The sequence below is a fragment of the Poecilia reticulata genome, chromosome 3, assembly GCF_904066995.2.
Source record: "Poecilia reticulata chromosome 3, P_reticulata-male-v2, whole genome shotgun sequence".
Lineage (NCBI taxonomy): Eukaryota > Metazoa > Chordata > Actinopteri > Cyprinodontiformes > Poeciliidae > Poecilia > Poecilia reticulata.
In genome coordinates, this window is record NC_088832.1 from 3,293,317 (window position 1) to 3,321,253 (window position 27,937).

At 41.1% G+C, this 27,937-nt stretch overlaps 1 protein-coding gene across 4 annotated transcripts in view; it reads right to left on the minus strand.

Moving 5' to 3' along the window:
• Positions 1-8,820: 8,820 nt before the first annotated feature.
• The window catches only part of celf1 (cugbp, Elav-like family member 1), a 144,876-nt gene continuing 125,759 nt past the window's right edge, over positions 8,821-27,937 (minus strand). For 2 of the 4 annotated variants that reach the window (XM_081604924.1, XM_008405051.3), the window contains exon 12: positions 8,821-9,480. In XM_081604924.1, coding sequence (XP_081461050.1) covers positions 9,353-9,480 — 128 coding nt within the window. In that variant the 3' untranslated portion in view covers positions 8,821-9,352. The remainder of the gene's footprint in view (positions 9,481-27,937) is intronic. The other 2 variants (XM_008405054.3, XM_081604925.1) reach the window with 1 other exon arrangement.

Here is a 27,937-nt window from a genome sequence, read left to right on the forward strand (position 1 = left end):
AGCGCCGCGCCGCGCCCCATCTGGAAGACAGACACCAGGAACCGCGTGGCTGCAAGACCATTTATGACAGAATCAATCTGTTCCTTGTTATGTTGTTTCTGATCTGGCGTTATCAGTATTCAAGACAAATAGAGCAGACCAATATCCTGTCCTTATGAATTTCAACACATCGCCAACGCGTTAGTTTTGAATTTTAAAATGCTTTGTACAGTGGAAAATTCTGAAAATATTGCATATCAGCCTTATATTGAAAATTTAATTTGCATGATTTCTTAAATGGAATGGAAAACATAATCTTTGCATATAGTTTTTTGTCATAAAAAGAGTTCAATAACTAAACCCTCCAGAATTTCATAGGTTTAGATATTTGCTATCAAAATCACAGATTTTTTTATTGCTACTTTAGAAATATTTGCTATATCTTTTTCAATTAACCAATTCAAACAGAAAGCAAATATATATATATATATATATATATATATATATATATATATATATATATATACATACACTGCTCAAAAAATACATCCTAGATCTGAATGAATGAAATATTCTCATTGAATATTTTTTTCTGTACAAAGTTGAATGTGCTGACAACAAAATCACACAAAAATCATCAATGGAAATCAAATTTATTAACCAATGGAGGCCTGGATTTGGAGCCACACACAAAATTAAAGTGAAAAAACACACTACAGGCTGATCCAACTTTAATGTAATGTCCTTAAAACAAGTCAAAATGAGGCTCAGTATTGTGTGTGGCCTCCATGTGCCTGTATGACCTCCCTACAACTCCTGGACAGTCTGTGGTGCAACGTGACGTTGGTGGATGGAGCGAGACATGATGTCCCAGATGTGCTCAATCGGATTCAGGTCTGGGGAACGGGCGGGCCAGTCCATAGCTTCAATGCCTTCATCTTGCAGGAACTGCTGACACACTCCAGCCACATGAGGTCTAGCATTGTCCTGCATTAGGAGGAACCCAGAGCCAACCGCACCAGCATATGGTCTCACAAGGGGTCTGATGATCTCATCTCGGTACCTAATGGCAGTCAGACTACCTCTGGTGAGCACATGGAGGGCTGTGCGGCCCTCCAAAGAAATGCCACCCCACACCATTACTGACCCACTGCCAAACCGGTCGTGCTGAAGGATGTTGCAGGCAGCAGACCGCTCTCCACGGCGTCTCCAGACTCTGTCACGTCTGTCACATGTGCTCAGTGTCAACCTGCTTTCATCTGTGAAGAGCACAAGGCGCCAGTGGCGAATTTGCCAATCCTGGTGTTCTCTGGCAAATGCCAAGCGTCCTGCACGGTGTTGGGCTGTGAGCACAACCCCCATCTGTGGGGGTTGTGCTCACAACCCCCACAGATGGAGTCGGTTTCTAACCGTTTGTGCAGACACATGCACATTTGTGGCCTGCTGGAGGTCATTTTGCAGGGCTCTGGCAGTGCTCCTCCTGTTCCTTCTTGCACAAAGGCGGAGGTAGCGGTCCTGCTGCTGGGTTGTTGTCCTCCTACGGCCTCCTGCACGTCTCCTGGTGTACTGGCCTGTCTCCTGGTAGCGCCTCCAGCCTCTGGACACTATGCTGACAGACACAGCAAACCTTCTTGCCACAGCTCGCATTGATGTGCCATCCTGGATGAGCTGCACTACCTGAGCCACTTGTGTGGGTTGTAGAGTCCGTCTCATGCTACCACGAGTGTGAAAGCACCACCAACATTCAAAACTGACCAAAACATCAGCCAGACAGCATAGGTACTGAGAAGTGGTCTGTGGTCCCCACATGCAGAACCACTCCTTTATTGAGTGTGTCTTGCTAATTGCCAATAATTTCCATCTGTTGTCTTTTCCATTTGCACAACAGCAGGGGAAACTGATTGTCAATCAGTGTTGCTTCCTAAGTGGACAGTTTGATTTCACAGAAGTTTGATTTACTTGGAGTTATATTGTGTTGTTTAAGTGTTCCCTTTATTTTTTTGAGCAGTGTATATACAGGCACGTGCAGAAGGGGGTGCTTGAGCACCTGCCCTTTTTGCTCCTTGCCCCCAAGTGCCCTTTTGGTCAATTTTTATTATTTATTTATTTTTATTATTATTTTCTAAGCCCTCTTGTGACACATAACATGTTCTAAAATTAAAATTATTATTATTATTATTATTATTATTATTATTGTACAACATAATAAGCCGGTCACCTTGTTACCTTTGACCTTTTGCCCGTGACGCATGACGCAGTTGCCTCTCGCGCAGTGAGATAAGTCGGCTAACTGCAGAGCTCAACGTAGCGAACGTTCCAGATTACAGATCAGTTTTTGGTGAATAAAGTGGAGTAACTTGCTCCTTGTCAGATGACGGAAAACGTTGAAGTATCGTTTCTGCTTCAGCTCGGAGTCGCGGTTTAAGCAGAGAGGTAATGAAATACAACAGACACTGACAGGCCTCTGCGTCTGCCTTTCTCTGAAGAACTACTGAGGGGAGGAGACAGCCAGGTGAGGAGAAACTGTTCTCATCTATCGATTCAGTATTTCTATTATACAGACATTAGGCTGTTGTTGTTGTGCTATTAGCTAGCTGCTAGCTAACAACTGTGCTAGCAAAGCAAGATAACTAAAAGCTTCTTCCCTGTATCTTTAATGATATCAGTCATTCTTCAGTATCACTTATGCAATAAGGCACATCACCCATCCAAAACCTTTCATCTCCATAATGGATATATGTCAGATCTTCTAATTTCCTTTGCTGCATAATGTACATTTCATTTATTCTAGCGTTAGGTAAGTGTATCTTGAAGGAGAATAACACTTAAATAAAAGTCCAACAAGGATATTAATTTAGAATTAAAAATAACTCACCCTGAATTACCATGATAGATATAATGAATGTAATAAAAGTGACATTAATGAAGGGGAAGAAACTCAATCCAGACTTTAAGTTTAGGGTCTGGTTCACACAGTAAGAAGTTAAATTTGTTTCCCAATTATTCAATGGAAAAGAAAAACTAACCTCAGTTAAGTAAAATAAAATTGTAATCAAAACTTTTGGAATTGTAATGATTCCTTTAAAAAAAAGTTTTGTGTAAAAGACTTTAAATAACTAATAACTAATTTAAATAACTAATTTTTTTACCAAACATAAACATTTATTTGCACACATCATAAATCTTTTGTTGTGATTTTAGTCCCTGCTCAAGACGTCATGTGAGAATCACGAGCAAAACTTTGAGTCACAAACAAACTTAGAATATTAAGAAAAGATTTCTGACAAGCGCAAATAACTTTGTTTTGCAAAAAAGAACGTTAACTTCATGAGTCAAAAATGTGTGATTTAAATTTTTTATAAAGTTTTTTTAAGCAAAACTCAGTAGGTTTTTCTCATGGTGACATTCATTAACAATTCAATTTTTGCTTTTGTTTAGTTTTTTTCTGCAGTTTCACGTTAAAGTTTGATGCAGCTCTGCTTTCCTGAATGGACCGTCTTCATCTCCACTGCAAGTGTAGCAAACAGGCAGATCTTTGTTTTATAGATTACTGTACACTAAAAGGTTGCATTGTGTCCTTGTTTATATTTTAATAGTGTAATTCTGTAAAGACAAAATATGTCTGGTGGTCCAGCTCTGATTTACATATCTTGTTAAATTGCGGGTTTGAATATTGCAACACTTTCCTATAACAAAGTAGACCTGCAGAAAGAAATTACTAATAAAATATCTTACATAGGCATAGTGTTATGCTCTATATGGAGATTTTCCTTAGCTTTGATTGTATATGTCGCATTTTTGTAATTTATCATTGTTTATTAAACTCTGAAAGCTGAGAGGCTGTTAATATTCTGTCCTAGAAGGTGGTTAGATGGGCCCTTTTGTTGCTGAGCACCTGCCCCTGTAGTGGCCTCTGCACGGCCCTGTATATATATATATATAAATTCCCTTCTCACCCTCTGCGAGTGGTCTCTCTCTCTCTCTCTCTCTCTCTCTCTCTCTGTGTGTCTCTCATCCTCTGAGCTTGGGTCCTCTACCAGAGGCCTGGGAGCTTGAGGGTTCTCCTCCAGTATCTTGGCTGTGCCTAGAACTGCAGATTTCTGGACTGAGATGTCTGATGTTGTTCCTGGGATCTGTTTGAGCCACTGCTCCAGTTTGGGGGTAACTGTCTGCCCCGAGGGCCCCGATGACCACAGGCACCACTGTGGTCATCACCTTCCAGGTCTTTTCCAGTTCCTCCCTGAGGCCCTGGTATTTCTCCAGTTTCTCGTGCTGGAGAAATACCAGCACATTTACCAGGAAAAATGTGATTACAAAATTTTTCCTGATGTTGTAATCACTTGGTATTGCTACATCCACCACAACGGCTTTCCTCTGTTCTTTATCCACCACCACAATGTCCAGTTGGTTCGCCATTACCATTCTGTCTGTCTGGATCTGGAAGTCTCACAGGATCTTAGCTCAGTCATTCTCCACCACTTTTGGGGGTGTTCCCCACTGTGATCTCGTGGCCTCCAGTCCATATTCTGCACAGATGTTCCTGTACACTATGCCCGCCACTTGGTTATGTCGTTCCATGTATATATATCAGTGACGTGCGGTGGGGTTCATTGCTGGTGAGGCACCGACTTAATTATAATCAGATTTACAAATCTAGACCCCTACATGTTAATGTTTACATAAGGAAATTTTGCACATGCGTACAACGCTGGAGGGCAAAAAGACTATTCTTTAACATGTGATGCTTAGCCGCGCCGCCACCACAGAGTAATTCCATTATCTCAATCAAACTTAGACAAGTAGATATTATTAATTTCGTGCTGTGCTTAACAGCAAAGGGAGAAACCGTTAAAGTACAACTCAAAACCACGTCTTTCTCGCTCTCTATCAGTGCAGCTTCTGTATGGCTAGCTCGCTGTTACTGTCTCTTACTCTGCAGTTGTGGAGTCACAATATCTGGGTTCATGAGCGCCCCCTGCCATGAGGCACGAGAACTGCCTGCCTCACCTCGAATCTGTTCTCTGCCGTTTCTGATCGCTCCTCAGCACACGAGGAGCGATGTGTTTTTATTGTCACAGGTGGGGACAATAAAAACACAGTACATTAAATACATAAGCTAAATTATTGAAAATCTGTTCATACATTAAAGGTTTTTAACCATTTTATTGGCCACGTACAGACAGAAGGAGCATGCTCTCATAGAATGGCAGCCAGTGCAGTTAGCGAGAGGTTGTGCAATCCCAGGTGAGGCTCAGCTGCTGCTGCCTCACCGGCTTCACTTCTAACCATTTGAATGGGAAAATGTGGAAAATTCTGTGATTTTGAAGAAAAAATGATCAGATTTGGTTAAATTAAATGAAAAATAGGTACTTTGTAGTACAAACCACAGGGTGAAAATATAATATAATAATATTATTATATATTATTTTCCCATGATAATAGCCTCCCCTGACCGCACGTCACTGATATATATATATATATATACCAAGTGATTACAACATCAGGAAAAGGGAGCATGAAAAACTGGAGAAATACCAGGGCCTCAGAGAGGAAATGGAAAAGCCTTGGAAGGTGAAGACCACAGTGGTGTACCTAGTACCCTAACCCCCAAACTGGAGCAGTGGCTAAAACAGATCCCAGTAACAACATCAGACATCTCAGCCCAGAAATGTGCAGTTCTAGGCACAGCCAAGATACCACATTCATTTTATTATTTAAATAACTTAACTCAATTTTTGTTGCTTGTGTTAAATTAAATTCAAGTTCAATGCAAATTTACTTTATTAATCCCAAAGGGCAATTAAATGTTGGCAGAAAAGATCTCCTGCCAGATCTTCTGTACTGCACTGAATCTGAAGAAATCTATGACTGAAGATGTACTACTTTCCCAAAACAGTCTCATGAAGAGGATGGTCGGGGTTGTCCATAATTTTCTTGATCCTATGAAGAATCCTTCTTTGCATAATCATCCTCAGTCGTTCCCAGAACAGAACCAGCATTCTTTATCAGACTATTGAGCCTTTTTAAGTCCCTGACTCTGATACTGCTGCCCCAACAGATGTCAGCAGAAGAGATGACACTCTCAACAACAGACTTATTGAAGATTTGCAGCATCTTGCTGCAAGAATTGAAGGATCTTAGCTTCCTCAAGAAATACAAGTGCTGGTCAAAAAAAATTTAATATCATGAAAAAGTTTATTTAAATCAGTAATTCCATTCAAAAAGTTAAAGTTGTATATTATAGCCATTCATTACACACAAACTGATATATTTCAAATGTTTTTTTTTCTTTTAATGTTGATAATTAAAACCGACAACTAATGAAAACCCCAAATTCAGTATCTCAGAAAATTAGAATATTACTTAAAACCAATACAAAAAACAATTTTTAGAAATGTTTGCCCACTGAAAATTATGAACATGAAAATTATGATCATGTACAGCACTCAGTACTGTGTTATGACCTGAGCAGTCATAACACACTGCTCAGGTGTTAAGAGAGTCCAGGTTGCTTCCCTAGTGACCTTCAGCTCTTTTGAATTGTCTGGTGTATCACATCTTCCTCTTTACAATACGCCATAGATTTCTATGTGACTAAGGTCAGGAGAGTTTGCTGGCCAGTTAAGAACAGGGATACCATGGTCCTTAAACCAGGTGCTGGTGCTTTGGCACTGTGTGCGGGTGCCAAGTCCCGTTGGAAAATTAAATTGGCATCTAGATAAAGTTGGTCAGCAGCATAGCATGATAGCATGAAGTGCTCTAGAACTTTCTTGTAGATAGCTATGTTGACCTTGTACCTCAGAAAACACAGTGGACCAACACCAGCAGATGACATGGTACCTCAAGCCATTACTGACTGGAAACTTTGACTGGACTTCAAGCAACATGGATTCTGTGCCTCTCCTCTCTTCCTCCAGACTCTGGGACCTTGATTTCCACAGGAAATGCAAAACGGACTTCCAGGGTTTTTTCTTGCTTTCCTTATTTTCAGTCCTTCATAGTGTTTCTAGTTAGGTTTATTTTGTGGTCACACTAGGTTCAGTTATTCTTTATGTCTGCGTTTTTGTCTATCTTTAGTGATTTTAGTTAGATTATTTTCTTATAGTTATTCCTTTTTTCAGCTCCCTTGTAGTGTGTCCAGTTTTCTTATTTTTGGTTCCTTAGGTTTAGTTCTGTTATGTCTGCATCCATGCCCTCTTACTTTGGCAGTCCTATTTAAGTTATTTCTTAAGTCCTTCTAGCTCACCCCATAGAGTTTCTAGTTTTCTTATTTTTTCACTTTAGGTTTATCCATCCATCCATCCATCCATCCATCCATCCATCCATCCATTTTCTTCCGCTTATCAGGGGTCGGGTCGCGGGGGCAGCAGCTTCAGAAGGGAGGCCCAGACTTCCCTCTCCCCAGCCACTTCTTCCAGCTCCTCCAGGGGAATCCCAAGGCGTTCCCAGGCTAGCCGAGAGACATAGTCCCTCCAGCGTGTCCTGGGTCTTCCCCGAGGCCTCCTCCTGGTGGGACGTGCCCAGAACACTTCACCTGGGAGGCGTCCAGGAGGCATCCTGACCAGATGCCCGAGCCTCAACTTGCTCCTCTCGACGTGGAGGAGCAGCGGCTCTACTCTGAGTCCCTCCCGGATGACCAAGCTTCTCACCCTATCTCTAAGGGAGAGCCCAGCCACCCTGTGGAGGAAACCCATTTCGGCCGCTTGTATCCGTGATCTCGTTCTTTCGGTCATGACCCAAAGCTCATGACCATAGATGAGGGTGGGAACGTAGATCGACTGGTAAATCGAGAGCTTCACTTTTTGACTCAGCTCTCTCTTCACCACGACGGACCGGTACAGCGCCCGCTTCACGGCAGACGCTGCCCCAATCTGCCTGTCGACCTCCCACTCCCTTCTTCCCTCATTCATGAACAAGATCCACAAATACTTAAGCTCCTCCACTTGAGGCAGGACGACCCCCCTGACCCGGAGAAGGCACTCTACCCTTTTCCGGCTCAAGACCATGGCCTCGGATTTGGAGGCACTGAGCCTCATCCCGGCCGCTTCACACTCGGCTGCGAACTGCTGCACTGAGAGCTGCAGATCACGTTCCGGTGAAGCCAACAGGACCACATCATCCGCAAAAAGCAGAGATGCGATCCTAAGGCCACCAAAACGGATCCCCTCAACACCTCGGCTGCGCCTAGAAATTCTGTCCATGAAGGTAATTAACAGAATCGGTGACAAAGGGCAGCCTTGGCGGAGTCCAACTCTCACCGGAAACGAGCCCGACTTACTGCCGGCAATGCGGACCAGACTCTGACACCGAAAACCACACTGCTCTTCCTGAATCCGAGGTTCGACTATCCGACGGACCCTCCTCTCCAGGACCCCTGAATAGACCTTACCAGGGAGGCTTAAGAGTGTGACCCCCCTGTAATTGGAGCACACCCTCCGGTCCCCCTTTTTAAACAGGGGGACCACCACCCCAGTCTGCCAATCCAGGGGAACTGCCCCCGATGTCCATGCAATATTGCAGAGTCGCATGAGCCAACACAACCCTACAACATCCAGAGCCTTAAGGAACTCCGGGCGGATCTCATCCGGTTTAGTTAGTCTTTTTGTCTGAATGTATGTCCAGCTTTCTTTAGAGATTCTAGTTAGGTTATTTCTTTGTTTAGGCCTTCTAGTTACTCTAGCTATACGTTATTTTATTGTTAGATCAGCCTTGTTTATGCTTTGGTTTGTTATAGCGTCCCTCGTGTCTTTTTCTCTTCTAGTTTACCAGGTTTTCTTTAATGTTTCTTTAGTATTAGAAATATTTCCAGCTTCCTTGTGTTTCCTCCCTCACTCTTACCAGTCTACTTTGCAAACGTAAATGGTTGGGTTGGTTAGTTGGTCAAAAAAGTATAATACTTATAAACTTTCAAATGCAGATTTACTGGATATATAAAGTCCACAAAGTCCCACTCTGTAATTTTTTAATATACACACCAAAAATACATAAAACAAACCTCATTCAATAATACCTAATGTAAATTATTTAACTACTATACAAAGGGAAAAAGTGAATTTTATGAATAGTTTGCTATTGAGAAACTTATCAGTTCACTGACAACAGATAAAACAGAAAAAAAATCATTGTGTAACACATTATGTATTTGACTTAAAAACTAGACAAAACTTAAAAACTAAAAACCAGCAAGACATTTCTACAAAACATGACCATCAGTTTAGTATAGAAACTATGATAATGTCTGTTGTATAAAAAAGAATGTACTTTCACAGCACAGCAAGCTTTCAGAGCTATATAGTGATGATTTTGTACAGTAAATGCCAAATAAATAGTTTTTCATTCATTTCCACAATTTGTTTTATAGGCCTTAACAATGCTAGTAAGGCTTACTATCATTCTTTGAACGCTTTAGTTGGACCTTCAGTCTTTTCATACCGATCTGGAAACCGTTCATTGATTGGATGGCCGCTTGTGATGACACTGGGTTATCATAGCTCACAAATCCTGAAGAAGAAGTATAAGGATTAAGGTCAACCAAAAAAAGCACATGTCAGAAGACTTACTGTCCTAAAAATAATAGTTTTACAAAACAATTATTTTTGGAAAATAATAGTGATGCTTGGGTTTTCAGCAGCCAAGCATCACCTACACTTTTCTTCCTATAAGAATTTTGGTACTTTATATCCTACTTTCATGATCACCTTTTAAAATAACACAAAGCTTGAGCAAGAAAATATTTAAGTTTGATTTATCATTTTTGGAATGGTTTTTGGAACCATTCCACAGGGGGCCCCCTTATTGCTGGGTTGCAGATACGTGACCTGGATGATGCACAAAATTCAGCAGGCGGTTAGGAAGTGGATTTGTCTGGTTCAAAACTGAGAAAAATGGATCACAATGAGTACATTAATACCCTAAATAGCTGACACAGATTAGGTATTTAAAAAAAATATGGATATACTTAGGATATGATCCATGTTGTCTTGGCAAAAAAGACTTGACATAAAATCTTGAGGATTTACCTGGGATCGAGGAGATAAACATAACTATCTGGTGCAGAAGACCACATTTTATACAACATGCCAGATGAAAACTTTCAAAAGCCTGGAAGCAACCTGAAACAAAATTTATTTTGTTTCAGGTTGGGTTAACAATTTAGGATCAAAAGAAGCATTAAATGGCTGTCAAGTTAGTTCTGTCTGGGTGAGTAGTGACTTGTGCTATAATAACAATGCTATCGCTAATGCAAACGACAACCTAACCCATGTTATTTCTATGTGCTTGGCTCTACTTGTAAAGAATTTGTTTAGCTTTTGTAAGCCCAAATTCATGCTTGAGTTGTATGTTGATGTTGAGTCTTAATGCATTTCTACAATGCAGGTCAACCATTCACAGTAAACTACAGAAACCCCATTAAAAACATGGTTGGTGGCCAGAGAGAATGGGGAAATAGTGACAGTTCACTGTGACTTACATATGTGGACAGTCTTTCTAAACATTCATACGTTTAGAAATCCAGTTTTCTTATCTTTTTTCGGTACATTTTCTAAAATGACATCCCTTGTAACCAACTACCTTCAGAACATGAAAATAACTTTTATTTTTCTCTCTAATAGAACGATTCTAACAACACAAACAAGGTTCCCCCCAGAATGCTTGCTAAGTCTGGTGATTGGGGCACTCGGGCAGTCATTCATCCAGCGGTCCGCCATGTTTTTGAGTTAAAAAATGTTTAAAGTTGGCAGGAAGTTGGAAAATATCACTTGATAATTATCTGTTGTTGGAAGATTAATATCTCAACACCAACTATAAAGTCTTAAAAAATGCAAGCATTTAAAAACATTTAATAAATAAGCAATGCTAAGCCTAGTGGTGCCCAAGTAAAGCCTGGTGGCCCGCCAGACTTCTAATACATTGGAGGGAAACACTGACAGACTTTAGGCATTTGGAAGCTGGGTCAACAGAAGTAAACAGACTGTATTTACTTCCTGACCCCCATCTGCATTGCGTGACATCAGTCATCTGCAACCAGCGATGCTGGATTAATTTTTGAGGTGGGGGGACTATCGGGTGTTTCGTCACCTCTGCTGTGCACTTTGAACGTCACACGAGCACACATTACATTAAGTCAAGTGCCATTGTTAAATTCGTAATTGATTACGTTTCAAAGACAACAGGTGGGTTTTAAGTTGAGATTTAAAGGCACTCAGTGTTTCAGCTGTTTTACAGTTTTCTGGAAGTTTGTTAGAAATTTGTGGTGCATAGAAGCTGAATGCTGCTTCTCCTCGTTTGGTTCTGGTTCTGGGGATGCAGAACCAGAACCAGAACCAGAACCTGAGGAGTCAGGAAAGTTGACACTACAACAGCAGATCTTTAATGTATTGTGGTGCTAAACCGTTCAGTGATTCATAAACTAACAACAGTATTTTAAAGTCTATTCTTTGAGCTACAGGGAGCCAGAGGAGGGACTTTAAAACTGGTGTTATGTCTCTATCTTCCTGGTTTTAGAGAGAACATCAGCAGCAGCTTCTGGATCAGCTGCAGCTGTTTGATTGATTTATTAGTCAGACCTGTGAAGACGCTGTTGCAGTAATCAATGCGGCTAAAGATAAACGCATGGATGAGTTTCTCTAGATCGTGCTGAGAATTCAGTCCTCTAATCCTAGAGATGTCCTTCAGGTGATAGAAGGCCGATTTTGTGACTGTCTTAATGTGGTTCTGAAGGTTCAGGTCAGAGGTCATCACTACTCCCAGGTTTCGGGCTGATCGCTGGTTTTCACTAGTAATAACTGAAGCTGTGCGTTGATTCGGGTTCGCTCCTCTTTAGGTTCTAAAATATTAACTTCAGTTTTGTTTCTGTTCAGCTGGAGAAAGTTTTGGCACATCCACACTTTGATCTGTTCTAAGCATCTATTCAGTGATTGGATGGGTTCAGAGTCACCTGGTGACATCGTGATGTAGAGCTGTGTATCATCCGCATAATTGTGGTAGCAAATCATATGTCCTGTTATAACCTGAGCCAGTGAGAGCATATAAATATTGAAAAGAAGGGGTCCTAGGATTGAACCTAGAGGTACCCCACATGTGACCTTGTCGAGAAAAGTCGAGCTCATCCCACTTCCCCATGCTGGAGATTTTAGTTTAATAGTAATAATAAATAAAATTACCTTAAAATTAATGACACAGGTGACATCAAGACCCAACAATAGAGTCAGACTGTAATAAAATGAATCTGGTTGTGTGTGTTGTTATTGTGTCCTGCAAACTTTGTTTAATTCTACTTTTTTCTATTTAATCATAAAAAATCAAAGTCAGGCAGAAAGAGAGTCATGAAACAGGAAGAGCTGGTTTCCTGAAGAAAAGGGGAAGTTTCTGTCTCGCATCAGGCTAAAAATAGTTCAGACCATTCCTTATTTTAAAGCATTAAAGGTTTTTAAAGAATAAAATCTAAACATTTTGAGAGATTGGATAAAACCCACAGTAAAATACTTAAAATAATGACTTATAATTATGTCAATAATTAATATTGGTTTAACCAGTAGTTGATGTTGGTTTGATTATAAGAATAATTACACTTACTCTTACACTTGTGGAAGTACTTAAAGGTGAAACAAGTAACTGTAACATGGTATCAGATAATTAGAATAATGGGTTATTCTTGGTTTCTTTTCAGAAGTGTCTGTAATAACTCACATTATGATTATAATAAGAGTAACTAATAAGTTATGGCTATTATAACATTATAAATGAATGTTAAAACTAAAAGGTTATAAATGTGATTTTGACATTGAACTTGAAAAGGTGTAAAATGTTGTAACTGTAATTAAAGCTCACTGATGTTGTGTAGGAGGTAGATGGTAGGTGGAAGGACAGGGGAAAATAGGAACTGATAGGAGAACGGAGAGGACTAAGGCCTTATTGCTAAACTTCAAGAAAAGGTTGGGCAGGAAACAGAGGTAGGAGGAACTGTTGAGCAACTTGGGGACATTAGAACAGAGATCCGGTCATAAGGTCTCCAGGGTGATGGAGATGAGATCATCTGTCCAAGCAGTCAGCCAATGAGACAGGCACAGCAACAAAGCTAGCCAATGTAAATGCACCAAAAGGTGGATAAACCCTTTATAAGGTGGGTGCAACAGAGGAATCTTTGGTTGGATCCTTCAGGCAGCTTCGAGCCAAGACGGAGATGGACAAAGAACTCTGCAGCTGAAGAAGAGCCGGGGCCACAGAACCGGAGACTGTTCTGCACATGGGGACCAACCCGTTAGCCCCGCAACATGTGGCTTCAAATCGCACTTCTCTCATCAGCTGGGTTTAGACCCCCAAAGACAGAGACCAAGGCAAAGATGAAGATAAAGACAAAGATAAAGACAAAGGCAAAGAACAAAGGCAAAGAGGAAGAACTGGTGTGTTCCTTCCGTGGGACCAGAAAGATCGTGAGACGAGGAGAAGGGAGCTACAGAGCTGCAAGACAAGAAGCTGAGGACCGCTACGCGCATGAGGAAGTCACCCTGATGCCCGAGACCTGCCGCTCTAAGTCAGTACTCTTCCTGTACTGGGAACCTCCTGCTGCTGCAACACCTTCTTCATCATCAGGCCAGTTCTGGGGTTCAAAATGCCAAAGTCTGTCCGTCTCTCTCAAAGTTTCCCTTTTTTAGTTCTCAGTGTCAGCATTAGGGAAAGATAGGCTAGATTATTGATTTTACTTATTTGATTATTTCTGCTAGTGAATTAAGCTGTACTGACCCTTGCAAAATTGCCTTACTAATAAAATAATTAGCATTTAAGAAAATCTAAAAGATGTTGTGGACATTCAATTAATGAGTCACCTTAAAGTTCTTTGATGGTTGTGAAATAGCTATGAAGTTTGATTCTGGGAGGAAAAAGTAGAAATGTTTTATAGGTTGCTTTTAGCCAAAACTAAAATAATGACCTTGGGACTTAAATCTAAGTCACTAAATTTAATCTAGCCGTTAACAAGTGCCGTTATTTTAAGGAAAGGAGCTACCGTTAACAGGAGTGGTTGTAGGGGTTATGTCGCTGTGAGGGCTACTCAGCGGATTGCTCCTCAACTGTAAAAGGTCATAACTTCTGGATCGAAGGTAGTCAGAGCTAGACGAGTCCTTTCCGACCCCAGTTTAAACAGATAATTCTCCACAAACTATCGCTAGGGTAAGACCCGAGTTTCTGGGGGTTTTCCGGACCTGTTAGACAGAGAACTGGGCCGTAGTGAGTCTGAAGAGTTGTGAGGAGTAGGCGGGACTTACTATTGGGTAGTAACAGACACTGTCAACAGTAGCAAATAAAGCTCGAGCGTTGATGATGGTTTTGTTTATGACATCTGCAAAGAAAGCCTCTCTGGCATGTTTTAGTGTTGAGTGATAGTTACGTAGTCTTTTCTTGTAGATGTCATAATAAACGTGCAGTTGACCTTTACGCCATCTCCGTTCGGCCCTACGGCAGAGTTGTCATGCAGATTGAACTACTTGTGCATTTCTCCATGGAGATTTCTTCCTACCAGTCACAACCTTCACTTTAGTGGGGGCAATGTAATCAATGATATCTGAAAGTTTGCACTGAAAATCATCCACCAACTTATCTACGTCACTATAAGTTAAGAGTGAGGAAGAAGAGTAGATTTGATTAAATGTTTCTGCTGTGTTTTCTGTGAGAGAACATTTTGTGATAGAAGCTTTTTGTCCAAGTGGGTTAACGGATAAAGAGCTTTCAAAGATAACAGCAAAATGATCCGACAGGCGACATCAGTTACAGAGACACTGGAAATATTCACACCCTTACTGATAACCAGGTCAGTGTGTCCATGAGTGTGTGTTGCTTGTTTGACATGTTGTGTTAAACCAAAACTCTCTAATATATTACAGAGCTTTTTAGCCCCTCGGTCTTGGGGGTTGTCAACATGAATGTTGAAATCACCGACAATTATTAAACAATCGTAATCAATACATATGAGAGATAGAAGCTCATTCAAGTCCGCAAAGAAATTTTCCACATATGTTGGTGTTTTGTATAGAGTTAGTGTCAAAGTTCGTTTGTGGCCTTTTACCTCGATTCCAAGATATTCAAAAGACATAAAATTACCCAAAGAGATTTTACTACAGTTTATGGTATTCTTAAATATTGAAGCCACGCCTCCTCCTTTTTTGTGTTTTCTATTTTCACTTAAAAAATTGTACGTAGGAGGCATTGATTCAATTAGTACGATTGCTTCATTATTGTCATTCAGCCATGTTTCTGTCAGAAATAAAACATCAATATTATGCTCAGTGATGAAATCATTAATTAATAGAGCTTTAGAACAGAAAGATCTGGTATTTAAAAGAGCCAGTTTAAGTGACTCGGAGGCTGAAAGCTCTTCAGTCTGAGGTTCCTTTAGATAGGGGATCAGTCTGTGGTTTGAATTAAGACCACTGTTTTTTGAATTTCTGTTTTTTGTAAATTTTCTTGTAGCAATCTGGACAGACAATGTCCTGTTTTGCAGTGCCGGGGGGCCAGACACATTCTGGAGAAAAACGTGTGTAAAGATTATTATCTTTACACCCGTAAAGTGTGTCCAGAAATATCTGGACGATATTTCACCGTTGAAATATCGTCCAGATATTTCTGGACCCCGGTCTCAGACCTCAGAAGCGTAGAGTGGTGGATCTTCTGGAAGGTCAGAGGCAGGTGGCTTAAATGATGTGAGGTCTGCTATGTTAGCGTTAAGGAGAGTCGTGCCGAGACGAACCTGTTGATCCATTCCATCCGTAAATTTGAGAAACTCTGGTCCGGAAGACATTTCTTCTGGACCAGAGTGAATGAGTGGAAGAGCATAGGTCCAGAGGTTATTGATGAAGGTTACTGAGCTGGCAGAGCTTTAATCAGTCATTTATCATGTCCAGCCTGGAATGTTTTTTGTCTCCCCATTGAGGTGATGGAATTGGACCACTGAGAAATAACTTAATTTTTAATTTTCCCATAGTGTCCAGAAGAATATTAAAGTCTTTTTTCAGAATCTCTGAGTTTTGCTTTGCCAGATCGTTGGCTCCAACATGCACAACTAAAGTCTCCATGTTTGGCTGATCAGTGGTTAGAGAGAGTAAATCAGATACAGTGTCACCAGGAAAAGAAACCACTCTTGTTTTCTTGGGATTGAAACATGACTGACTCCATTTATTGCCTCATCTCCAACAATAAGCACTTTTGGCATACATTTCGTTTTCCTGGTGGTCCCTTTGTCCTTCGGAGCTTTGTAGGGTGGGTGTGCTGGTCTAGCCTCATTGTTGATGTTTAAAGGCGAGGTTTTCCTCGAAGGCTCTGGCTGAAGTGCAGGAAATCTGTTTTTCAGAGGGATTCCCATGGCGTCAGAATGTTTGAGGCTTGGGCTGGTCCTTTGTCCTTGGGAGTGGGGTCGGTGGTGCCGTTTTGGTTCCAGCTGCTTGTTTATTTTTCTTTGGCAGAGCAGGTGTTGAGGTTGAAGGTGGGTTTCGGCTCAGAGCCGGCCACGCTGATTCGTCCAGGTGAGGGGTTCTCCCCGTTAGTCGTCTCATGGGATCTGCAGTGTGAGACTGTTGTTTCGGCTTGGCGCCCTGAGCGATCCAGGGTGAGCTGCTTGGTGCGGGGTGTACGACCTCTCCGCTGATTTGAGGAAGAGTTGTTTCATATCCACAGGTAGCGTTGATCTCAAAGTTCACCTCCAGCCGTTGAATCTTTGTTTCTAAAAACTGAAGTCGTTGTAGAATACTGCTAATGTTCCTGGAGTCGAACAGAGGCATTTTGTCCTGGTTCAACTTGGAGGTGAAGAAAAGGTAAAAATAAAAGTAAGAAAATCCCCCAATCCTTAGCTTTGAAGTAATCCAGTTATGATGTCAATAATGTAAATATAGCTATAAAAACTGTGACCATGAAAATAACTCACAAGCAAAGTTATCAGTGTAAATCAACTCAGTGGGTTTGTCACAATTTGTCCTGAAGTAAATGCCCCTTACCTGGTGGACAAAGTTGTCGGGTCTGCCATGCGCTGCTGTGTGGCTACTGATTTGTTGACTGTTGCTATTAAATGTGCTGTGGTCATAGAAACTTAGTGGAAAATAATCGGAAAAAATGGTTAAACGTTGTCAGTGGGGAACATGCTCAACGCACACTTTACATTTAGAGGGCAGAATAGACTTTATTCCATTTTCAAAACTGAAATAAAACTTGAATCTGGAAAAAAAGAAATCAAAGATGGATAAATGCCTGCAGCCGACTTTATGAACAGCTGAAATCAGAGATCAACGGTATTAAAACAACACGGTCATATGAAGGGTTTGTCATCATTACATCATATGCTTAATGGTTAAATCACAGATCAATGGGTCAAGATTGATCCAAAACAATAAATATGCTGTCTATAAATGGGTAGACAGGTCTTTGGTATGTGGTACATACTGTATATTCATACACAGCCTGACATATATGATTGCAAGTCTAATATACACATGATACAGACATGTTCCTGTGCTCCTCTCGCTACCCGTTCTTACCCTGCTTGCTCTGTTTTTGTGTTGCTTTTTTGGAGCCTTTCTTTGTACATCCTCCGAATCTACAAATTATGGATCTAGTTAACTGGTGTATCAATGCAATTGATCAAATTTTCTCAACGAAAAGACTGGGCACAGGAGAGCCCACTTGTCCTCCAATGTGATGAATTCACCCTGGATTTATTCATGATAACATGATTTCTGGTGAAGCTTGTGGATGCCTGGTTTATCGACTAATTTGTGACGGATTTGGCCAAGCTAGCGAACACTCAGACTGTATATCAGGGGTCCTCAAACTACGGCCCGCAGGCCGGATCTGGCCCGCCTCCACATTTGGTTCGGCCCCCTGAACAATACCTGAGAATATTCCGATTTTTTTTCCATTTATCGTATTTTCCGGACTATAAGCCGTTTATATGTGGATTTTTCTTCAACCACCAGGGGGCGCTTTAGCAGGAACTGAATCATTGGAAGTCTGGTTACTTGCACGCAAACATTGAGCCCACAAGCAGCAAAATGAGTAAGAAACAGATCAGATGCCTTTGGAAAGTTTCTTTGCAAAGGGGAAAAGGCCCAGAGAAGAGACAGGAGGATGGATTTATCCCGGACCGGTAGGTGAGTCCCACATTACAAGCCGCTCTGCGTAACATGCGGCGACCGGCTGCTAATGAGGCAATGAAGCTTCAAACTGCTTTAACACATAGAGACCAAGCAGGCTGTGGATATAAGCAACACTTCGGGTGTCATCGTCTCTCATCACTCCCAGATGGGACCGTCTCGTTGCAGAGAAACAAGCTCAGGGCTCCGTTAGTCATTATCGTGAGTTAAAATTTTTACAAAAGTAAAATGTTCGTTTTTGTGGCACTTCTGTTATTTTGAAGGGATATATAAACGTTACCATAGCGACCAGAGTCAGAGCGTTTGGGCTGCAGTCGAGAGGAGATGAGTTGAGCTTGTGAGTCTTAAGTCTGGTTTAGACGACAAGATTTAAGAATGTCGGCCGATTCTCCAAACCTCTGTGACCACAGAGCTGATAAAAGTCCAACAGGTTTGATTGGTTCGTGTGTCCAAGGCAGGAGCAACACGAACCGATTCCAGTCACGAACATCCTGATTCCAGAGGATAATCCAGTAAAACCCCCAACATAGCAGGAATTTAGAATGACCAAACACGGATGACGATGTAGAAACAATAGTGATAGTTTGTGGAGTCATTTTAAGAGATAAAAGATGTAACAAAAAGAAAAGGAGGTGGATAAAAGACGACGGGAGCAGCTGCTCTATTTGCTGCACTATGATTTGGAGGTGAATATGTTTTTATCTGACGGTTCATCCCCCCCCCTTGTTCTACCTCTCTTCCCCTCTCCCCCTGGGCCGCAACAAAATTTCCAAGTCTTGACCGGTCCGCGGTAATAAACAGGTGGACCACTGATTTAGCATATGCTAGTAGCAACACGAAGGATCAGCACTTTTACTGTTACAGTTACCTTCGGAAACTACCATAATCAGTTCTATTAAATCTAATCTTGGCAACTTTTTTTCTTTTTCAACCATAATAACTGTGATATTCAATTGACCTATTGTGACTAGTAGTTATTCAACCTCTCTCGCTAAGAACGACAGGCCATGGAGAAATATGTCAATGAGTCCCTTGACACAGGAATTATCTGGCCTTCACCACCAACCCTCGATGCCAGTTTCTTCTTTGTTGAAAAGAAAAATAAAACACTTAGATCCAGTATTGATTACAGAGGTTTTAACCAAATCACAGTAAAAACAGGTACTCTCTTTAATTTCATCAGCTCTTGAACCTGTCCAGAAAGCATTCATATTTTCTAAACTGGACCTCTGCAATGCTTACCATCTTGTTCGAGTCTGAGAGGGTGATGAATGGAAGACAGCCTTTAAGACCCATATAGGTCATTTTAAGTATTTTGCGATGCCCTTTGGGCTCTGTAATGCCCCTGCTGTCTTCCAGAGCTGGTGGATGATATCTTGAGAGACTTCCTCATTACGTTTGTCTTTGTATACTTGGATAATATTCTAATCTTCTCAAGATATGGAACATCAGATCCATGTTTGAGTAGTCTTTCAAAGACTCGTGGAAAATCACATTTATGAAAAGGCTGAAAAATGTGAATTTAACAACTTTCTTGGGTTTAATTTTTGAGGGTGGACAGGTGAAGACAGATCCAGAAAAGGTTCGAACAATCTTGGATTGGCCAGTTCAAGACTCCAGAAAGCAGTTGCGTGGTATGGGGGGTGATGACAATTCTAGGGGCCCTGACCAACAGAGGCCAATCCGCAATTTAATTATTTATTTTTTGTTCATAGAAATAAAATTAAAAAATCGGGGCCCTGTCAATTACAAAATTAATCATATTGTATTTTTGAAGATTGTTTTTAGCAGTAAAAATTTTATGATCCCACTCCCAAACCTAAAAACACACATCCATTTTTGCCCTGAACCCCCCTCCCTGCATCAAATGGTTCATTCCTGCTTGGAGCGCTTGAGAGTGACGCTGTTCAGCAGCAGTCAGTGGAAGACACAAACGATTGTGGCAGTTACTATGCTGCTAAGAAAAGTTATAAAATCAGGTTTATAACAAAGTTTTTCTCCAAGAGAGGTGGGTAGACTGTGTGAGATTATCAACCATTTAGCATAATTAGGTTAGTTACAGACTACTGTTTGCCTCCTTTCCACTAGCATTTAATGAATTAAGGGAAAACAAATACCAACAGATTTATATATTTAACTTGTCCCTTGTACCTTTCACCACTTAACAGATGAGTCAGTCATCAGCAGCTCTAACCCACATCCCTCCTGACCCGTCCTCTACTGAGTGAAACTAAAGCTGCATTATGTCACTTTTATATAGATATTATTTTCACATTATTTTTTAAAACTGTCATTATGTTGTGACAGTATGGCATGAGAGGTAATCTGTGAAAAATCAATTTCCTCTGCCTTCTCCTAGTGCTAGAAACAACCAATCAGAGGCAGGAGAGTTTTAGTGCTGTCAATCACAATCTCATGTGGTGCTGCTCATCCTTCCTCCTCCTCGATTTGTGCCATGCTGCAACTAGCATAGCACAGAGCTGTGCAGATTCAAACTGTGAATGTTCAGTTTAGTTAGCATAGCTAATGACGGAAGATAAGCGGTTTCTTGGAATAAGTTGTTTCTCCACCATTAGCACATTTAGCAGTGAGTGAATGAGGCTAATTGACAGTGCTAAGACCCTCCTACTAGTTCTTTAAAAGCATTACTTTAACCAGTAATGGTAATTCAGGAAGGAGGTGGATGAGATTGATTGTTTTCACAGATTATCGGTCTCATAAACTGCTACGACATCGTGGCAGCTTTAACAAATATGGAGAAAACATATTTTTTATTAAAGTTGCTTGAGTAAAATGCAACTACATAGCATTTTTGAGAAGTCTGGATTGCTTTATGTGTAGTTGCATGTTGCTTTTGACTGTTGCTCATGGGGAGACATTTCAGTATCTAAAACTAAGAAAAAATTTAAGCAACCTACTTGCATACTGGATGTGGACAGTTGGATGTTAAATTCATGAGCAGTAAATATTGTGCTAGTATCCGTATTGAACCAAAGAAAGCAAGGCAGATGCAGGCCTTTAAAATTGTGATGCTTTTTATGGGTCAAATAGACTCAAAAAATTGTAATAGCAGCTGCGCAGGGGGGGTCCAATCAAATTTTTTGTTAGAAAACCCACAATTCCTGGCGGCGCCCCTGCCAGGAAGTATCTTCAGCGTTTCTTGGAGTTTGCAAACTTCTATAGGAGATTTATCAGAAACTTTAGCATCATTGCCTCTCCACTTACTGTGCTCACCTCCACCAAAAGGACATTCTTTTGGACCCCTGAAGCTAACCAAACATTCACTGAACTGAAACAAAGGTTTGCCCAAGCTCCTATTCTCATTCATCCAGAACCTGACTCCCAGTTAATTCTAGAAATTGATGCCTCCGACATGGGGGTCGGAGCGGTCCTCTCCCAAAGGTTCCCAGAAGACAACAAACTCCACTCTTGTGCCTTCTTCTCCAAACGGTTCACCCCTCCAGAGAGATCTTGGAGGGGTGAACTATTGCTATTAATTGTCTCTTGAAGAATGGAGGCATTGGGGGGGGGGGGGGTGGGCGCTAGTGTGCAGTAATGGAGTAGACGTGTTTTGTAGAGCTCCGTGTCACTGCCTTCATTTAACAGTTAATTTCTGCACCAAAGCTCTACATTTTTTTCACTGAAGGACTAGTTGGCATCTGTTTCTTCAGTTTTATTTCAGTTTTTGGCATTTTACATTATGCCGAGGAAGGACAAAGCCCAGAAGTCGTCTGCTCAGGCGGGTTCCGCTGTTAGCAACGAGGCTATCTTGGCCGCCGTCAATAGCCACAAAGACGATCTTTCTCAAGTCTACACACTCATGGATACTCTCAAGAAATCACTGGAAGGACGTCTGGACTCCATTGAAGCTCGGTTAACAACCCTACAGACAGAGCACAGTGAGGTCTGGCACCGTTTGGATGACATGGATGCGGCTCTGACCTCTACCGATGCCCGTGTTTCGGCCCTGGAGTCATCCTTCAGTGAGCTAGCAGCGGCTAACGGGCTACTTAAAAAAAAAGGTGGATGATTTGGAGGGGCGCTCGCGCAGACAAAACATCCGGATTGTTGGCGTCAAGGAAGGAGTAGAGGGTGGTCTCCCTGAAGGAGTAGAGGGTGGTCTCCCTGAAGGAGTAGAGGGTGGTCTCCCTGAAGGAGTAGAGGGTGGTCTCCCTGAAGAATTTGTCTCAAAATTGATCTCGGAGTTGCTGGGACAGGACAACTTTCCCAAGCCCGTAAAAATTGATAGGGCGCATCGTGCCCTGAGACCGAAGCCTCTTCCCAATGAACGTCCTCGGATCATCATCGCTAGAGTGCACAATGACCGCGACGTGATGAAAATTCTGCGGTTGAGTCGGCAGCAAGCCCCGCTGATGTACCAAGGCCAGAAAGTTTTCATATTCCCAGACTACACAGCGGAGGTTTCAGCGCAGCGCCAGGCATTGAACACCGTGAAGAAAAGGCTGGTGGAGGCTGGAGCCAAGTGTTCCCTGCGTTTTCCTGCCAAACTGCAAGTGTCTTTAAATGACACTGTGAAATCCTTCACTTCACCTACTGAAGCAGAGCGGTTTGCCAATTCATTGACTAAGTGACTTTGTTAATCATTCTATGCTAAAGTTAGTCTGCAAGTTCAATTAAGCTTTGGTGCACATTAACATTCATACAGTTTCTGGAGGTAAGCACGACTCGTTGGGTTTAGATTACCTATGTTGGGTTTTTCCTCTCTGTTATCCGGCAGCCTCCACTCTATATGCCGCTTAGTTCTTGTTGCGGCCAGGGTGAGTTTTGGGGGTTTTGTTTTTGCTTTGTTGTTAAACTTTCTGTGTTCTGTCTTGTTTCTGTTGTCAGCTGCTTTATTTATGTTGTGATAAATGCAGGATAATAGAACTTTTAAGTCGGGCATGAGTCCTATTCATTTTGTTTCCTGGAACTGTAGAGGCCTTGGTAAAGCACTTAAAAGAGCAAAGGTGTTTTCACATTTAAAATCACTTTCATCTGATATTGTCTTTCTTCAGGAGACTCATATTCATCAAACTGAGCAGAGACGGTTGAGATCTTCATGGGTGTCGCAGGTTTACCAGGCAAGTCTTTCCTCCAAGGCTAGAGGGGTTGCAATCCTTATCCGCAAGTCTATTCCATTTATTTTTAACTCCATGTCTGCTGATCCGGGGGGAGATATGTGCTTGTCACTGGCGAAATCAATTCCATTCCTGTTGCTCTTTTGAATATTTATGCCCCAAATTGCGACTGCCCCGAATTTTTCTGCAAGATATTTGTCATGATTGCACAATTTAATAATAGGGACATGATTATAGGAGGCGACTTCAATTGTTATCTCAATCTATTGCTGGATAGGTCCTCCAGTAAGGTTGCTTCTTCTTTGAAATCGGTGTCTGTTATAAATAATCTCATTAAGTCACTAAACTTAGTGGATATTTGGAGGCTTCAGCATCCTTCCGATTGTAAATACTCCCATGGTAGTTTTACCAGAATTGACCACTTTTTAATTGATTCTAAATTAATTTCACGTACAGTCAGCTCATCGTACCACTCTATCTTAATCTCAGATCACGCCCCTCTTTTACTACAGATCCACTTTAATCTTTATGCTCCATTGTTTAACTGGAAGTTTATTCCCCCCATCAATTCTGATCAAGCATTTAAGGACTACATTTCTGCTAAAATCTCAGATTTCCTTCTTTTTAATGACAACGGTGATGTATCTGATTCAGTTTTGTGGGAGGCGTTTAAAGTAGCGTTGAGGGGCAACATTATCTCTTATCAGTCTTCAATCAAGAGGACCAGATCACAGCGTCTTGCAGATATTCAGGCTAAATTGGCTGTTTTGGAGGACAGGTACCAGAATTCAAATGATGAAAATATAGTTAGTGAATTTCTGAAGATAAAATCTGAATATAACCACATGCTTGGGAAACAAGTCGGTAATTGCATTCGCAAACTTAAACAAAAGCATTTTGAACTTGGGGACAAGCCTGACAGTTTGCTTTCCAGACAAATAAAAGGCACACTGGCAGATCGAGCTATTCATAAAATTTCTTCTCCCTCTGGCCAGTGGTGGAGAAAGTACTCAAAAAATTTACTTAAGTAAAAGTACAAATACATAGACAAAAATGTACTCAAGTAAAAGTAAAACTATCACACTGACATTTGTACTTAAGTAAAAGTAAAAAAGTACTGGCTTTTAAAAATACTTAAGTATTAAAAACAAAAGTACTTGCTGAATGCATTACCTAATCGCTAATACAATAGCATTAAGTGAACCGATCGTACTTCATTTTAATACATTAGAAATGTGCCATTTTAATTAACAATGCCACAGATAAAGCATGTTTTTTGTGTTTACACTGTAACATAGTTTAGACTTAGATATGTGAATTCTATGCATAATTTTAGGGATGGAAACATCTTGTCTCCTGTCCTAACATAACATGAACTTCACTTTTTTGTCACTAATGGCATTTATTTTTGAAAGAAATCCAACAGAAAGGGGATGGAAAGAAGGTGAGTGGGGGACGACATACAACCAAGGAGCCACGTAGCAGAGTTGTAGTCAGGACCACCTACCCAAGACCAAGTCAAGACAAGCACCCCGCCCTACGTGACACAAAAAAATTAAGTTTTACCTATCAAAATTGCTTCTCAAATTGATCTGAAAGATCCATATTCCCATAAACACCTAGATATTAAATACTTAGAGCTGAAATAAATTTAATCAGTAAAGATCCGTCCAGAAGAATTGGATCGTTCCTGAATGTCATATCACTGTATTGCAGACTTTGGTCACAGCGTTGTTCCATATATGCGACACCTCAGTCAACACCTCCACACAATAATTCAGCGCATGAGTGACAACTTTTTTCATCGCAGATGCAACATATGTGTCTCTGTACAGTTAGCTTAGCTAGCATCACCTCCACATAGCTTACCTTTCTTTAAGCTTTCTTCCAAGTGACGCTAAAAGGTGGACGAAGTCCCACCGTCTGTGAAAGCGAAGCGCTGCTGATTTTACATGTCGCCATATCTTATGATTTATGCAGCGCTATTATATTACTGACATTAGACAAACATCTCCTCCCGCTCAGAGGAAACCACTGCGCATGTCTGGAGCTCCGCGTGCGAGTAAAGGTGGAGCCGATGGGTGACAACAGACACTAAGTCACGTTATTGCTTGGATTTTACGGCGCCACCTTAAATCCCTGAACTTCACATTTTAACGGACAAAAAGAGCAACGCGACTTGGATGTAACGAGTAACGCGAGAGTTTTGTAGAAACGTAGTGAAGTAGAAAGTACAGATACTTACTGTAAAATGTAGTGGAGTAAAAGTAGAAAGTATCCATTATTAAATCTACTTAAGTAAAGTACAGATACACGAAAATAGTACTTAACCTCCCACCACTGCCTCTGGCCAACTGTTAACTGACCCTAAACTCATATAAATGATGCCTTTTTTAATTATTACAGTACTTTATACACCTCCAAGAGTAGTGCAACCAGCACGGAGACTAAAGCCTTTCTAAACAATTTAAATGTACCTGTCCTGGATGATTCCGCCAGGACCGACTTGGACTCTAGTTTTACAATTGAAGAAATCAAATCTGTGATTCGTTCATTATCTTCTGGTAAGGCTAGTGGTCCGGATGGGTTTGGAATAGATTTCTATAATGTTATTTAGATCTGGTTGCTCCTCTTCTTTTGCGTATGGTGAACTCTTCAGTAGAGGAGGGAGTGTTTCCCCAGAGTTTGTATGATGCTCATATCTGTCTTCTCCTGAAGAAGGGAAGGGATGGCTCTAACGTTGCCTCATACCGTCTTTTAAGCTTACTAAATGGTGACCAAAAAATAGTAGCCAAAGTATTAGCTACTCGTTTAAATAAACACATAGCTCATCTGATCCATCCCGACCAGACTGGCTTTATCCCCAACAGGTATTCTTTTTCCAACACTCGTCGACTCTTAAATGTTATGTACCAGACCAACCTTCCTGCCTCTGCAGTTATTTCATTAGATGCTCAGCAGGCATTCGACCAAATTGAATGGGACTATTTGTTTTTGGTTCTCCAAAAATTTGGCTTTGGCGATAAATTTATGACATTACTAAAAATGCTTTATGCTCAGCCCAAATCCTCAGTTTTGACTAATCACGACAGGTCAGCTTCTTTTTTATTACATCGCGGAACCAGACAGGGGTGTTGTCTTTCACCGTTGCTATTTGCATTGGCCATGGAACCCCTTGCTATTTCCATCAGGACCCATCCATTGCTCACTGGCATTTCAGAGTATGCTACAGATAGTCCCATTGGCCTGTAGCAGATGATGTTATCCTGACCCTTTCAGATGTTACAGTCTCTCTTTCTCCACTTCTTACTCTTATAAATAAATTTGGCAAGCTTTCCGGTTTCACTATTAATTGGGATAAAAGTCTTTTTATGCCTCTTTCAGATGGTCTGGATGCTGCTTTTCTTAGCAACCTGCCATTCAAAGTTTCCACTAGTTATTTTGAGTATCTGGGGATAAATATCACAAGGGACCCTAAACTCCTTTTTAAACATAATTTTCTGGATCTAATCAACAAACTTAAATCTATGGTCGACATGTGGAGGCTCCTTCCTCTTTTATTGATTGGCCGCATTAATGTTGTCAAGATGGTGGTCCTCCCGAAATGTACCTATCTTTTTCAGAATATACCCATTTATCTCACTGCTTCCTTTTTTAAGACGATATATATAACCCATTTTGTCTGGGCCGGTAAACATCCTCAAATATCAAAGTCCCACCTACAGAAACCTACTGCTGAGGGTGGCCTAGGCCTTCCTGTTTTTCGATATTATTACTGGGCGTGTAATGCAAGATCCTGGGTTTTCTGGACTCATCTCCATTCGAGAGGTGAGGTGGTTGACTCGCTATTGCCCAAATGGCCGTTGAATGAAAACCTCGCGTCCTTACAACTTACTACTTCCTCTCTAGCTGCAGTATTGTTTTCCAATCTTTCTTTGTCTTTTCAGTTGCTGAAGGATAATTTTATACTAAAAAATTCATTCATGATTTTGAAGCAGATTAAGAATGTCCTGAATCTCCCTGGTTTTTCCATCTATACTCCGATTTGTCAGAACTCAGCATTTAAGCCATACGGATGTAGTTTTTAAGCACTGGTTAAATAAGGGCATAGCTGCTGTTAAGGATTTATACATCAATGGTAACTTTGCTTCCTTCACACAACTCCAGTCAAAATTCAGTCTTCCTTCTAGCCATTTTTTCAGGTACTTGCAAGTTCGAAATTTTGTCAGGCAACACTTTCCCCACTATGACTCCATACCAGTGCAGCATAGTTTCTATGAGCTGATAAATAAGCCCCCTACCTCTAAAAAGCTAATTTCTCAGTTTGTTAATCTTTTCAGTTCATCCCCATCTACTAGGCATATAAAAGAGGCCTGGGCTTCTGATACACTAGGTGAGATTTCAGATGAGCAGTGGGATTTGAGTCTGTCGAGAATCAAAACCTGTTCTATTAATTCTAGACTGCAACTTATTCAATTCAAAGTTATCCATCGGCTGCACTTTTCTAAAACTAAACTTAATAAGCTTTTTCCCTGTGTCTCACCAAAATGTGACAAGTGTAAAGTTGATGATGGGACTTTGGGTCATCTGTTTTGCTCCTGCCCTAAACGTCTGGACTTCTGGTGTAGGATATTTGAATTTTATAGCAATGTTTATGGTAAGCCTTTATGTCCGGATAGGCATTTAATAATTTTGGGTTGCTCTAAATCTTCTCTTACTTTTCCCATGTCTCTACAACAGTCTCTA